The 15,906-nt window shown below is 36.2% G+C and overlaps 2 protein-coding genes and 2 pseudogenes across 2 annotated transcripts; 2 read left to right on the forward strand and 2 right to left on the reverse strand.

The window, feature by feature from the left end:
* Positions 1-1,621: 1,621 nt before the first annotated feature.
* Positions 1,622-4,414, forward strand: LOC120121026 (annotated as a pseudogene).
* Positions 4,415-4,455: 41 nt separating this feature from the next.
* Positions 4,456-5,113, reverse strand: LOC120121023 (histone H2AX-like). The gene is made up of 2 exons (XM_039140503.1): positions 4,848-5,113; positions 4,456-4,761 (listed from the first exon to the last, which is right to left on the reverse strand). The coding sequence occupies exons 1-2, from the start codon at positions 5,049-5,051 to the stop codon at positions 4,540-4,542; spliced, it is 426 nt and encodes a 141-aa protein (XP_038996434.1). The 5' UTR covers positions 5,052-5,113; the 3' UTR covers positions 4,456-4,539.
* A 3,154-nt stretch (positions 5,114-8,267) lies between these two features.
* Positions 8,268-9,815, reverse strand: LOC120121028 (protein VAPYRIN-LIKE-like). Its single transcript, XM_039140505.1, has one exon. It carries the CDS (start codon positions 9,717-9,719, stop codon positions 8,283-8,285), a length of 1,437 nt encoding a protein of 478 aa, XP_038996436.1. The 5' UTR covers positions 9,720-9,815; the 3' UTR covers positions 8,268-8,282.
* Positions 9,816-11,505: 1,690 nt separating this feature from the next.
* LOC120121029 lies at positions 11,506-13,768 on the forward strand (annotated as a pseudogene).
* The last annotated feature ends 2,138 nt before the right edge of the window (positions 13,769-15,906 follow it).

A 15,906-nucleotide genomic window follows, 5' to 3' on the forward strand; every position in this document is an offset into this window, starting at 1 on the left:
TTTTTTTACATTTTAAATACGAGTCATGGTAGTGACTAAATTGAATACATGATAAAAATTGAAATTTAAACTATAATTTTAAACATAAACGAACGCTCGAACACTAGAAAAACATTAATTGAACACTAAATGAATATGTTTGTGAACGCTAAATGAAAATGTTCATGAATATATGAATGAACACTTTTGTGAACATATAAACGAACATGCTCATGAGCATTAAGCGAACATGTTCATGAACAATAAATAAACGAACATGAATACCTTCAAAAATAAATAAATGAATACGAACATGTTCATGAACAATAAATAAACAAACATAAACATCTTCAAAAATAAATAAATAAATAAATACGAACATGATACTAAAAATTTAAATGAACACAAACTGAGCATGAACACATTAAAAAATAAACAAACGAACACGAACATAACCGTATTCATTCAAGCTTGTTTCATTTACACCCTTTACTCAAACCCTTATCCTCTTGTATGTTGTATAATGATAATAATAATCGAATTAAAAGTTAGTTAACATCTATATAAATGAACTAAAACAGATCATGTTATATATATTATAATTAATTCACTGAATGATTAAACTATACAACATTTTAAAGCTTCAGGTAAAAGCATGAGATTTATTCGAAGGGTAAACTATATTAATGGTCACAAATATTTAAATAAAATTCTTTTCTAACCACTGAAGTTTGAAAAGTTACATTATTATCACGAATATTATTGATTCGTAATGAAATAATCACTCAACCATTAATACCCATTAAATTAATGATGTAGCATATTAATAAAGATATTAATATTTATTTTGGCTCTTTAACTATTACTAGAATATCATTTTGATATTTCATATCTTCAAACTCAAACCTTAGCCTTTAGAAACCCTAACCATTCTCTCTTTCTCTCTCCCCCCCTTCAAAAATCATTTCTCTTGCAAACTGCTTTTCTCACACTATTGAACCATGTAATCTCTCTCGACATTGTCGTTTTTAAGAATCCTTAATCGCCAACATTTGCTTGTCACAATCAAGTCTTCTACTATATCCATATCCAAATTCAAACAATAAAAAATACTCAATTCGAGTTTTTATTCATACTTGATTCAATAATTTAATTGATGTGAGTGCTTATGTACGAGTCTCCCCATTTCATCTTCTTTTGATCCATCTCATTCTTGCAATAAAGAAAATGTGAATATGTGTTTTCAGAAGAAGATGAAAGGGGATCTTTTTCTCAAATCATTCGTAATATGTGTTTTTATCACGTTTAATTCAAAACTTAAAAAATTTAGAAAAATATATTAATTTTTTTAAAAAATATATATAAAATTACAAAAATTACTATGTATAGAAAGCATTTGCCTTGGCTAGTGTTGATCTATCATTTCACTTGAAAAACTGCATGGGATTTTGCAAGCAGGATAAGAATCTCACTTAAAAGACTTTGAATATATCAATAATTAAGTACATATTAGTTGGACTTGTTGGCTCTTTCCATTATCTTGAGTCCCCACAAAATTTTCATTCTCCAAAAAAGATTGCATTTTGATAACCCTTTGATCCAGTAAACTACTTGAAAATTTAGTTTTTGGAATCTTAATTGATTCAACCCTTTGCAGTTCTTGCTCCTAAACAGAATTTCCAACTCTGAAAAATAGCTCTGCATCTGCAACTTTTTTTGCTTTCAAGTTTCTCATGCAATCATCAAGAGCTTTAGATCCTATTTTGTACAACACCCATTTCTCCACTATGCTCAAAGTCCTTAACAAAAGAATCAAACGCCTCTTTACTCACCTCCGATGGCCGCTCCGATGGCCGCTCCGGTGCCGTTTAAAGTCCAAAATCGTCATTAAAGTGTATGCTAAACCAAAAACCGACCGTCATCGTGATAATATAGACGATGCTATCGTCAACGGCCCTTCGAAAGCTCACCAAGACGGAGAATTGAGCAGTCTAAACTCCGTGAAGCCTATTCGTGTGGCGACTTTTAATGCTGCCATGTTTTCTATGGCCCCTGCAATGCCTAGAGCAAGGAAATCTTCGAGTTTCGACTATGAAAACGAAGGTATCACTAAATCTGATCGGCCGAAGAGCATACTAAAGCAATCTCCCTTGCACCGGCCTTCCATGAAGGAAAAGGGGAATCTCTCGAAGCAACAAAAATTCGTGAAATCGAAGCTAAGGGTGTCGATCAATTTACCGGATAACGAGATTTCACTGTTGCGTAGTCGACAATTGAGCTTTTCGGAGCATGAAAAGGAGGGCTGTTCGAGCATGGGAACAACTCGGCTGAGATCAACGATGAGTTTTTCGGGGAATTGGGTTGATGGTTGTGGTGGGAGTTATACAAGTAGTAAAACAGTGTTTGAAGTGTTGAAAGAGTTGGATGCTGATATATTAGCTCTGCAAGATGTGTAGGCAGAGGAAGAGAAAGCAATGATGCCTTTGTCTGATTTAGCCATTGCTTTGGGGATGAACTACGTGTTTACCGAGAGTTGGGCGCCGGAGTACGGCAACGCCGTGCTCTCCAAGTGGCCGATTAAGCGGTGGAAAGTGCAGAAAATCTTCGATGACACAGATTTCAGGTGAGTCTTTAACATTTTATTAACCATGCTTCATCTTGTTCATACACATATTCAAACACCTCTAATTCGAGTATATCCATGTTTGACATTCTAAATCAATTTTTTTTTGGCCAAAAGGCCCACAAATTTTAGTTTATACATGGTTCCTTGAACTCTGCCGGTTCAAGTATCAAACAATTATATGTCATAACAGCTGTACGCGGTTGACAGCATAAGAACTTGCACCCATTTCTTGAATGTGTAATTCATTAATCTAAATTTTCTGATCTTCCCATCATGCATAATATATACATATGTCTATAATTTCCCTAATGCATCCAAAAGAAAAAGTTGCAAAATTATAAGAAAACTACCTCATTGTTTCCTTCCCAAAATTGTTACCTTTTCTCAACTTCATAGCTATCTTCTAAACATTGCATGATTGGAAGTTTTTGGGGAATACTAAATCTTTCTTCAATATGAGCCTTTGCTGCTCGTGCTTCAGTAGTGTCGCATACGAACAAGTTAAAAAATTTCAATATTTTTTATATGTATCTGAATGTTCCTTTGCCTTGAGTTTCGTATACTGTTCGAATGTGTTAGACACGGATATTTTGAGAAAAATAAAGAGTCGAAATGACGTAAATACGAGCAACTGGTGCAATGTATAGATCTTTAAGTCTTTGTGGGTGAAGCTAGTGTTGAAAAATGCATTTGACCAAACACACAGTTTGAAGCTTTGTTTTCTTTCTCGTGGAAAAATGATGGATCCTTACAAAAGATCAAATAGTGAATGATGGTTGTTAGCATTACTCAAAAGTGGGAAAGATAAAAGATACAGTGCTACAAACATTTCCAACTTTAGCTTTTGTTTGTTTCAGTGGAAAACGAAATCATGAATTTGAAAGTATATATCAAAGTTACGTAAGACGTATACCTGACTATGTCTGCCCTGAAATGAGTTCATGAAAGTCCAGTTTGATAATTGACGACAGGAATGTGCTAAAGGCAACCATTGATGTGCCCCAGACAGGCGAAATCGGATTCCACTTCACACACCTCGACCATCTGGATGAGAACTGGCGCATGAAGCAGATCAGTGCAATAATTCAGTCCAATGATGGTCCACACATCTTAGCTGGAGGCCTCAATTCCTTGGAGGGAACTGATTATTCTACAGAGAGGTTGACAGATATTGTTAAAGTAACATTTATGGCCATGGGGGGTGGGGCATTCCCTCAACCTCATCTTTTATCACCCACTTTTGAAAGTTAACATTTCCGTAAATGAACTTTGCATCTTAACAGTACTACGAGGAATGGGGAAACCAACACCAAAGGTTGAAGTTATGAAGTATCTGAAGACTAAACAATACACTGATGCCAAGGACTTTGCAGGGGAATGTGAGCTGGTCGTCGTGATTGCCAAAGGACAAAGTAAATAAATAACGTATTCCCTTTTTGATTTTTGTGTGCTGCAGGTGTGCAGGGGACATGCAAGTATGGGACTCGGGTTGATTACATTCTGGCATCCCCAGATTCGCCATATAAGTTTGTTCTGGGCTCATATTCGGTATTGAGCTCGAAAGGGACCTCGGATCACCACATTGTGAAAGTTGATATAGGAAAAGAAAATGAGCATGCTAAAGAAAATGGCAGTAGAAAGAGACGGAAGCAAACAAAACCGAAACAGAAAGTTGTGAAGATAAGCGACAGTTCTTCATTGAAAAGCATATGGAAAACACATTCATGAGATATTCTGTTTTTAGATTTTGCAGATGATTAGGGATCCATATATTATGATGGCTTGTAAATCATTGGCATAATAGAAGCCATGCAAGTACATAACCCAATATTTAGAACAAGATGCAATTCTAAAATTTCATTACTCTGAAATACATTAGCAAGTGCATACCTCAAATTCCAGTACATGCTATCTACAAAACCAAAAAGAATTCCCTAAAATTCCTGAGAAATAGAGCCGATCTGGCCTTTTCCTTTCCCAACCTTCTTTGGCAGTAGAGTCTGATTGATATTAGGCAAAACACCGCCATTTGCAATAGTCACACCTCCCATCAGCCTGCTCAATTCTTCGTCGTTCCTCACAGCCAATTGAATATGCCTTGGAATAATCCTATTCTTCTTGTTGTCTCTCGCAGCATTTCCAGCCAATTCCAAAACCTGAAAGGTTACACAGTCAATTAAATCCCTCGTCTAAAATTATAGAAATTTCACGGAAAATATTAAGAAATCTCAATTTCACCAACCTCAGCGGCGAGATATTCGAGAACAGCCGAAAGATAAACGGGGGAGCCAGATCCAACGCGCTCGGCGTAGCGTCCTTTCTTGAGGAAACGAGCGATGCGGCCGACGGGGAACTGGAGACCAGCTTTACTGGACCTAGAAACGGCTTTGGAAACTGACTTGCCTCGGACTCGGCCTCCCTTGGATGATATGGCTGCAGAGCTCATGATTGCAGATTTTAGAATCTTCTACGAAGAGAAACTAGAACGAGAGAGCAGTATGCTTTGTAGGGAGGTGGCGGGATTTGTCTCAGGGCTTAGGGATTAATATAGAAGGGAGACAGCGCATTTTGATTGGTTGATCTGGTTTCACGCGGATCGCCAAAGTGAGTTTTGTTGGCGCCGATTTCAATTGGATTGTTAACGTGGAAAGGTGAGGTTTTTTTCTTTGTGGGATTTTTGAAGTTAGGGGAAACAGTATCTTAAAACTAAGCGGGAAGTGAACATTTATTGTGTTTATTAAATTAATCCTTTTTATAAGTAAATAATTTCAAATTCTTTTTAATATTGTCATTCGGTAATTTGTGCTATACAAATGGCATCTAATATATTTTTTAGATAAATTACATGTTTGATTATCTATTTATTTATTTATTTTTAAATCACATTTAATATTATTTTTATTTTTATCATTTATTATAAAGTGTGATCATTGACCTGACAAAACTATTAAGCTTTTTGATTATTTGAAAATTCAAAAATATTAAGCTTTTAGATTTTATATATTATTTATGCAGATGTGTATTATATACCACATTTGGAAAACAACATCATCAGCCTTGGTCAGCTTTCAGAAAAATGATACTTGCCATCAAAAATAAATGAGCATTAGTTGTCGAAGTCAACATGACACGAGATTGTCTCTTTACCATCGACATCGAGTCAGGAGAAGTCAAGTGCATGAAGATTGAAAGTGACCAGAAATTGTAATATTCTTTCACTGATTATAGACAGCAATAGTTAAAAGCAATCACTTGGATACTCTAAAAAATGGCATAAAGATAAAGTTTATCGATTTAAGAAAGCCTTGTACGGATTAAAGCAAATTCCAAGAGAGTGGAACACGAGAATAGACAAATACTTCTAGAGAAATGGGTTTATGAAGAGTCCATACAAACATGCCTTATATACGAAGAAAAATGAAGATGATGATATCATGATCGTGTGCTTATATGTGGACGACATGATTTTCACTGGTAACAATCCATGTATGTTTAATGATTTCAAGAAAGTTATGACTAAAGAATTTAAAATGACATATATTGATGAAATGTCATACTTCCTTGGAGTCGAAATTAAGCAAATGCAAGATGAAATATTTATTTCACAAAAAAAAAAATAAACTGAGCACATTTTGAGCATAGTCAGAATTGAATATTGCAAGTCAATATTCACTCTTGCAGAACCAAGCATGAAATTAAGTGTAAATTCAATAAGGGATTCGATGAATCCAACCTTGTTTAGAAGTCTTATTGCAAGTTTAAGGTATCTGACTATCACACGACCAAATATTACATATGTTGTGGGAATGGTAAGTAGATTCATGGAGATCTGAAACAAGATCATTGGATTGCAACTAAGAGAATTTTAATATGTCAAAAGCACAATTGATCATGGTTTATTTTACACACATTCAGAAAATTCGAAGTTGGATTTTTATTCTGATAGTGATTATGGGGGAGACTTAGATGATCGAAAGAGTACTTTTGGATATCTATTTCATATCAACTCTACAACATTTTCATGGTCATCAAATAAGAAACAACGGTAGCGCTCTCGACATGTGAAGTCGAATATATAACTGCAGCAGCGTGCACTTGCCAAGCAATATTGTTAAAGAATATTTTGAACGAGTTAAAAGTGGCACAAGAAGAACCGACCACGATTTACGCTGACAACAAGTCAAGAATCTCTCTTGCGATGAATCCGCTCTCTCATAGTCGAAGCAATCACATTGATACAAAGTATCATTTTATATGAGATTAAATGAAGAATAAAAATGTAGAATTAGTCTACTGCAGTACTGAAGATCAACTAGTAGATATTTTTATGAAGTCATTGAAAGTAGATATATTCAATCGATTCAAAGAAAAGCTTGGGATGAAAAAAAATTAAGTTTGAAGAGTGTTAGAATTCGAACTTGATTTTAGTATGGATGTCGGTAACACTTGGCAATAGGAGTGTTTGAGAAGATATTGAAGGTCGGTAAACCATAATATAATTAAAGACCAATCAACATGTGGCAATGGAAAGATGAAACATGTGGCAGCAGCATAAGCATATTTTGCAACTTAAAATTACAAGCACTTAACGTGGCAATGCATAAAATAATTGTTGCAACAAGTAAATTCACCAAGGCAAGCAAAGTGTTGCTTCGAGGAGGATAATGACCACGTGAAGAATTGTAAGGCGAAAAGAGTTGGAGCAAATGAGTCGATTATAAACCCTTATAAATATGTGTGTTATAGCTTAGGTTTAGATATGTGTATGTGCAAGTGAGTGAAGTAAGAAAAACGAGAATAAGATTGGGAGAACTTAGTAAAGCTTGAGTTTGAGTTTATAAATTAGTTGCAGTTAGTGTCGTAGTGTTGAGGTAACGTTATTGTATCGTATTTTATTCGAATCAATAAGAGTTTGAATTATAAAGTATACTCGGTGTCCATCAACGCTTCCAACAATTTAGCCTAATAAATAAGTAGTTCACTAACTTATTGAAGTTCTAACTCAATAAAAATTAATATATTTAGTTATTTATTGTACGTGCGTAATTAGATGTCTATAAAAAATAGTAGAGATATCAAATAAGTTACATTAAATCACAAAATATAAAATTATTTTTTTTCTCAAATTAAAATTTATATTTGGTTCGAATATATGTTTTTTGAATTGGATTGGATATCCAAATTTTCGAATAAGTTCCGATATTAGAATTTGTACACGCTTAAAAAGAATGGTGACATACTGATGTTGTATGTTATAAGTACAATTTTAGTTCATAAAACTTATATATTAATATTATATTAGTTTATTCCTTCCCGATCATTTTATTTATATTTTAAGTTTGAAGTAATGTTTAGGATTATAAGTTTATTATTTGTTCTAAAATCTTTTAATTATTTGACAATAAACGCTTAAATAAACTTTTAATTATTTGATAATAAACGCTCAAATACTTTAACAGTTATCGGTCCTTAAATTTAGAATCTTTAAAGATAATAATTATTTTTTGTAACCATTGAGATTATTTGATTCGTGTAAGATTGAAGTAACGAATCTTAGTGTTACCTATTGAAGTAACAGCTTTAATTCAGTTGAAGCAGGTAATGCCGTCGGCTAATCACATATCATACAACTTTACAGACTCTGCACATTTTCACAACTAACAGGCAAATTCATCAATCAAGCCCGTTCCTTCTCCTCGTTACACAAAGGCTGAACAATACAACCACGATAACAACAATGATTCTTACAACAATCAGACTTCGAACCAACTCCCATACTCGTACCTTTCATACTCTTCAAATTAGCTTTCGCTCCATGACCGATCAACAACAACGCAACCTGAACATGCCCTGCCTCCACCGCACAATGCAACGGAGTGTACCCGTTATCATCGACAACGTTAACCTCACCACCGTAGCCAAGCAAAGCCCGAACACTCTCCAATTTACCTTTGAATGCCGCCCTATGTAAAGGCGTCCACCCATTTTGGTCCTTCCCATTCACGTTCGCCCCTTCGTCTATGCAACTCTTTATCCCATTCACGTCCCCAATCCTTGCCGCACGGCTCAAAGCATCCCCTAAATGCAATGAACCATACACATTCGATCGGTCGTTTTCGACGGCGAGAGTGAAGGCGGTCTTCCCTTGTTTGTTTAATGCGTATTTGGAGTAATTTGATGCCTCTAACAAGCATTCCACGGCGTCTAAATGACCTCCATTGGCAGCTAAATGAAGAGGGGTGCATTTGTCGACGTCCAAAGCTTCAGGGCTGGCACCTACTGATAAACAAAATCGAATCACTTGGGTGCAGCCGTGGATTGAAGATATGTGGATCGGAGTTCTGGCGTGAAAATCGACCGAATCGATAGAAATCGAGTTCTTATAAGCTCGAAACAAAGCATCCATCAAATCTACTCTGTTTATTGCCGCTGCGTAGTGGAAAACATGGTCAACCGTGTTATCAATTTCACAACCAGAGGAAATCAATACATTGAGAACATCAAGATTCCCAGCTTCAACAGCTAAGGAGATCAAGGACCTTCCATTAGAGTCCTTATGATTCACATCTCCACCATGATCGATCAACGTACGGACCAGATCGGCTTTCCCTGAAACGGCAGCGGATTGGAGCAACGCCGTGATTTGATTCCCGAAACACCCGGAGATTGCTCTGTTCAAGTAGAGATCCGTATCTGAAATTTGGGTATTGCTTGAAATGAGATGCTCGATCACATGGGGACCCAGAAAGGAGATCGGCAAAGTAGCGTCCTTGAATATGTGGGGTCCGGGCTTGGAGAACCGGTGGCAGATATCGTCGTGATTGACTTTCCCCAGAGGAACCATGGTGGTTTTGACGGTGATGGCATCGGGAGGGTTGGTCAAAGGAGGTTGATCAGACGGCTGGGAGAGGATGGTGTAGGATGAAGATGAAAGGGGAGGGATTATGGTGAAAGGCTTGTTGAAAGAGAAGAAAGATGGGGTTTTCGTGGATAAAGAAACGGCAACGGACATGGTGTGCATAAGATTTGTTAAAGTGAAAGATGTGGAGCTCTTTTGACCTTTAATGAACACTAATTCGACTTCTTTCACATCTGCTTTCACTAACCTGTCCATGTGGGAGTCACTAACTCTGGGCCTTTTCCCCCCTGGAAAAGCTTTGAGATTTAAGAAGGGTTTGTTTGTTTGTCCAGAAAAATGACGAAAGAAGACGAAGTAGAAGAAGAAGACGCTAATTTCTGGGTTGTGTGCTTTTATATATAAAAAAGAAGTTTATATGTTATGAAGTCATCTGAATGAGCGCTTAAGTTTGAATGTTAAAAATTGTAGGTTTAGGTTTGGATGGTGGGGAAATGGAACAAGTAAAGAAAGACTTTGAAAATGAACGCAAGAAAGAGTCGTTGTCTTGGCCATTGAACGAGCTGCGTTTCGGGTCATGGTATTGAACTGAACCACCGCCTTGAGTCGAGCAACGGCGTTGAACAAAGTAGCTTTTATAGAAAACTCGAAAGAAGAGTTGTGATATACCTTGACCCATCCAGATTTAGCTCTTATGTTGTTCAACATTGATGGCCTTTTGAATTGCTTCATAAGTTTGTAAATTGAGTATATCAAATATCTCCATATTTAACCTCACAACCAATCGGACTTGAGTATCTTCTTCATACTCCTTAACATTTATCTTTGAAGGGAGGAGTTTAGTTAAAGAAGATTGTCCTAGAACCCGAAGTCTCATGTCAACCAGTATTTCGTTAAAGATGTAACTTTTCAAATTCATTATTACATACTTCTTACATATTTCCAATGATTAAAGATTTTAAGGAAGACAAGTATACACTTTTTGGTGATTGATGAAAGATGAACCACTTTCAACTACAAAGATTGGTTCATCATTTTCTAGGTGACGCCACCATCTGTTGTACTGAACCAATAAGAGTAAGCATCCGACACAAATTGTTTTTTATTATGATTAATCAATCGTTTGATGACTTGGCTTAAATTACTTGTTTGTGCTTTATATGAACTTCCATTACTACCCCCAATTATTTTGTTGGCTCGGCTTAAAATATTTGTTTGTGCTTATATGAACTTCTCATTAGTTTCCATTATTACCCCCACCTATTTTGTTCTAATGATTGTGATATTTGGGGTAAGATACCACTCGTGTTCTTTTGATTTTGAAGTTCAGTAGATTTGTCCCTGCAGAAAATAATTTAACTTCCAATAAATTGCAAGTTAACCAATTAATGATAAAAGTTATCAAATTATTGAAAAAATCAAATAAATTTTAAATCTATTAATCTAATTGAAATGTATATTTTAAAATTTTATTAATTCATCCAATATTAACTGTTAAATTTAATAACTTTTAAAGTAGTTGGTATCATATATCATATCATGATATCATGAGATTATATTAGATACGAAAGCGTACATGGATTAATTGATTGGTTAAAATTCAATCGCATTAACTTATCTTACCTCCTCGTGAACTTTCGGTGAGTGAGCCAAGTGACGGTCTCATGGAGACTTCATTTTCACCAGGATGAGGATGTCAGATGATGTTTGGCCATGCCAAAACACCAATATCCAGCAAAAAAATGTCTCTCAAGTGGTTGAAATTAGTTGGCATTAATATGTTTTATCTACAGATTTGTGTGTGTTACAGTTAAAAGGACAACCCAGTTGGATTTTAAGAAGTGAAAAATAAAAGGAGAAAACAAAGCTTTAGGCATCCAAATTGGACCCGAAACGTGGAGAACCAATCCACCCACAACGTTATTGTCTTATTGACAAATGAACAGATTTAAAACACCACTCAGCCTTCCACGAATTTGCCTGCTTTGTTTTCGGCCGCTCCCCCGCTGTCTCTGAGAGTCTTTTTCCGCCACTTGTTTTACGTTTCTCAGGCTGTGCTTATACCCAGACACAAAACTTCATCGTAAATGTCCTCTCCCTATCTTCTCTTCTTCGTAATCTTAACTTTCTTACCATTTTGCTTTCCTCAAAACGGCACCTTACCATGTCCCTTGAACTTCACCATCCTCCGCCCCGTCCTTTCCAACAGGCCCCAATTCAACACCCCCGGAGTCTGCAACTTCCTCCTCCAGGGCATCCGCCTCGTTCTCTCCGAATACCTTAAACGCATCGGTTCATTCGTTCCTCCCTTAAACTCCTCCGACTCCTGTTGGCAATCTTATCAATCTCTCCTCCCAAACTTCAACCTCCGTTCCTCATTCGGTTTCCAAACTGCTTGGATCTCCCAGGGCTGCTTGGACTTAACCACAAGGTCCGAATTCAAAGCTTCTGTCCCGACCATCACCTTAAACGACGTGGCTTTAAGCTGTAACCAGTCCTTGGGTGGTCCCGCTTGTGCTTCATGTACTAGAAGCTTGGCCAGTTTACAAGCTTTGTACAGGTCGAACGATTCGATTGCCAACGTGTCCGACTGCACGGCCTACCCTTTTATTTATGCAGCAGCTGTTGCTAATCATTTTGGACCAACAACTAAAGGTACGGCCATTTGTTTATTCTCGATCGAGTTAAGTGATAGCAGCAATGGTGAGGGTAAGCAAAAAGGTGTAATAATCGGGGTTGGGTTTGGTTTAGCTGTTTTCATTCTTGGGTTTTGGTTTCTCTATAGAAAATATCGAGATTCAAAGAAGAAAAGGAGGGATCGAATTCAGAATCTTGAAAATACTAATTTGGTTAAGTTTACCTTGGACGAGATTAAGGAAGTTACGAGGAATTTCTCCGTAAATAACATCATAGGTACGGGATGCTACGGGAATGTGTACAGACTACAGAGGCTACTTATCTGATGGCTCTGCGGTTGCTTTCAAGAGGTTCAAGAACTGTTCCGCCGTCGGGGATGCGGATTTCAAGCACGAAGTAGAGGTTATCGCAAGTGTTAGGCATGTGAATCTCGTTGCTTTAAGAGGATATTGTACTGCTATGACACCATCAGACGGTCATCAGAGGATAATCGTGTGTGATTTAATGAAGAACGGGAGTTTAAATGATCATCTCTTTGGTCCGAAGAAAGCAAGACTTAGTTGGCCTATTCGTCGGAAGATTGCGTTAGGGACAGCTAGGGGGCTGGCTTATTTGCATTACGGGGCACAACCGGCAATCATTCATAGGGATATCAAAGCGAGTAATATACTTTTGGACGACATGTTTGAGGCCAAGGTCGCGGATTTTGGACTTGCCAAGTTTACGCCGGAAGGGATGACACATTTGACTACCAGGGTAGCTGGAAAAATGGGATATGTTGCACCTGAGTATGCACTGTATGGCCAATTGACTGATAGGAGCGATGTGTATAGTTTTGGTGTAACACTTCTTGAGCTGTTGAGTGGAAAAAAAGCGCTGACCGTGAGTGATGAGAACCACCCTACTGTTGTGGCTGATTGGGCGTGGTCGTTGGTGAAGAAGGATAAAGCTTTGGACGTTATTGAAGCCCACATGCCGGAGTTGAGGCCGGCAGAATTTCTGGAGAAATATGTGTTGATAGCTGTTCTTTGTTCTCATCCAGAGTTACAATGCAGGCCATCTATGGACCAGGTTGTGAAAATGTTGGAAACAGACGTTTCTGTTCCCTCAATCCCTGAACGGCCGATTCCGCTGGTTGCTCGTATAGATGACATCGAGAGATCTATAAAATGTAATGGCTCGGATCAGGTCTCCGGTTCCGGTAGCTATCGTTGTTCTAGAGGTAAGAAGGGAAGTACAAGTTCAGGGTCTCCAATAGAAGTTTCGAATGAACGCAGAATTGCATATACCGATACAATGGATATATAGAATGAAGTTAGATACGTTCAAACTCAGTCGATAAAGGGCATACAATCTGTAAGTATTTAAAGGTGTACGGTATGTCAACATTTTTTTCTCCGCAACATAAATTGATTTGTGGAAGGATATCGGAGCTACTTATCAACGGCTGGTGAATAAAATCTTCAAGCATATTTAACCATCAGTACCTGATGTTTTTAGTGGCGCCATCAGCCATGTTCTGTGTGGAGGAAACCAAAAAAGGAAAACGAAGATGGAGAAGCAAGGGATCGAACCATGAACCTCTCGGCGAGCGCTCTACCGTTTGAGCTACAGCATCAATTGACCAATTGTCGATAAGAAATGCATCATGTGTTATAACATTTGGTCTTTCTTGAAACACCAGAAAAGTCAAAGGTAATGGTTAAGTATTATTAGTAATTGAAAAGAATGGAAAATGGAAGGAAAATAGAATTTGAATACATCGTATATGAAAAAAAAAAGTCTTTCAACTTTTGTCATTCTTTTGATTCTTCAATAAGCAAGAATTTAATCCTAATTTTAATTAAATTCAATAGATTTAATCTTCTATTAAAATGCAACACTTGTTAATCTCTAATTGGATGGTTCAATTTATCTATAATTTATTTAATTCATTAAATTTTGTTTTCATCCAATCATAGGATGACACGTGTCACCCTATAATTATAAGAAAACAAATTAAAGGAAGTTTGCATTGGAGGGAATCAAACCAGGGGTGCTATGTTGTAAAGCAAGGAAGGAACCGCCAAGGCAAGACCACTGAACGGTTGACGCTTTACAACATATACTATATATGTTGTATACGGGTTTTAAAATTTAATTTAAATTTACAATATTTTATATATCTTAATTTAAACTCATATTCTAAGTTTAAAATATATATATTTTATTTTTTTATTCAACTTATTAAATATATTTTATTCTTATTTAGAAAAATATTTTATTCTTATCTCAACTTTTAAAATATTTTTTATTTTTTTTCAACTTTTGAAAAGCGCTTGTGGATGATTTGATGGTGTTTAGTATTTACGAGATAGATGATCATTTGAGACATAACAAGAAACATACAACTTAATTTATCTAGTAATAATGTAAGAATCAATAAGAAAAAATTACGTTGTTTTCAAAATTTTATTTAAAATTAAGAAAATTCCACCTCTTAAATTTATTATTTTCAAACAGAACCCCGTGCATCTCCCCTCCCCCTTTCCCCTTCCAAAACTCGTCGGACGACCAGCGATGATCGTCACCGTCACTGTCATCATCACCGGTGTCGATGCCCAATCAAACTACTGTTGGTTTTTTTGTAATATGACACCGTTTGTCGTGGAGGAGCGCTCAAAGGTTCGTCGGATTTTAAGCCTTCGTAGTCGTTATTCGTTGATTCCGGCCGATTCCGACGTCTATAAGCTACACCGTCGCCACCATTCGAACCACCGTGTTATTTCGATCAAAATCCAAATGTTCGACGACGACGACGATGGCCGGCGATCGTTTGGGTTAAAAAATTGAAATTGAGAATTAGAGATTTGTATATTGAAATTTTAGATTTAGGAATTTTGGGGGACGGTAAGGACGACGATTGATCAATGGGTGGGTGGCGACAGGTGAGTGCTCGTTCGAAGATGACGATGGTGGTCGGAGATGACTGACGACGGTTGACAATGGGATTGAAATAAGAGAATTTAGTTTTTTAGGGTTTTTATAATTTTACTAAAAAATTGAGGGTTTTTATAAATAAATTATTTTTTTTAATTTTTTTAATTAAAAATAATATTTTTATTATTAATTTTTTTTAAAATAAACATAGACACCTAAAATTATAACTGAGAAAACGTTAAACACTTATTTTTAGCGATATATTCTTTAAACACTAAAACGTATTTAGAGGTAAAAGTTTTCACAGTAATTTTTATATTAAGCCGAAAATTAACAAAAATCCACCTCTTAGATTTATTATTTATATAGTGCACCAAATATATATATTTAGACCTGAAAATAATTTGAATGTGCAATTTAAGGATGTTTAAATTATTTACCCTGAAAATTCTACATTTCCCCTTTTCTAAGAAATGAGAAGTGAGACTTGCAAATTAATCTTTCTAACCCGCTTTTAGTTCTTACAGTAAAATTGAGGAAGTAAAAAACCAAAAGCTGGTACCAACCTCTCACCCTGGAGAGTAATTTTTCAGCTACAATAATTGTAACCAAAGGTTAAAAACAAGCTTTTTAATCACTATTAATAAATTGAAAAAAATCAATGCAGCAACTCGTTGAGTTGAAAGTTAGTTTCATCTACAGTGTTAGTTGAATCAGGATGCATCTTCCTATCTAATTAATTGCTCTGACCCATAAGTTAAATAACATTATCTGCAATAAATAATAACAATTTGCATAAAGTTAAGACTTATTATACTAATTAAACTTCTTTCTCGGTGTTTTTCTCTTTATTACGTTCATTTTCAACGAAGGTAGACTCTAATGAGAT

Source organism: Hibiscus syriacus, unplaced genomic scaffold (genome assembly GCF_006381635.1).
Source record: "Hibiscus syriacus cultivar Baekdansim isolate YM2019G1 unplaced genomic scaffold, ASM638163v2 tig00110356_pilon, whole genome shotgun sequence".
NCBI lineage: Eukaryota > Viridiplantae > Streptophyta > Magnoliopsida > Malvales > Malvaceae > Hibiscus > Hibiscus syriacus.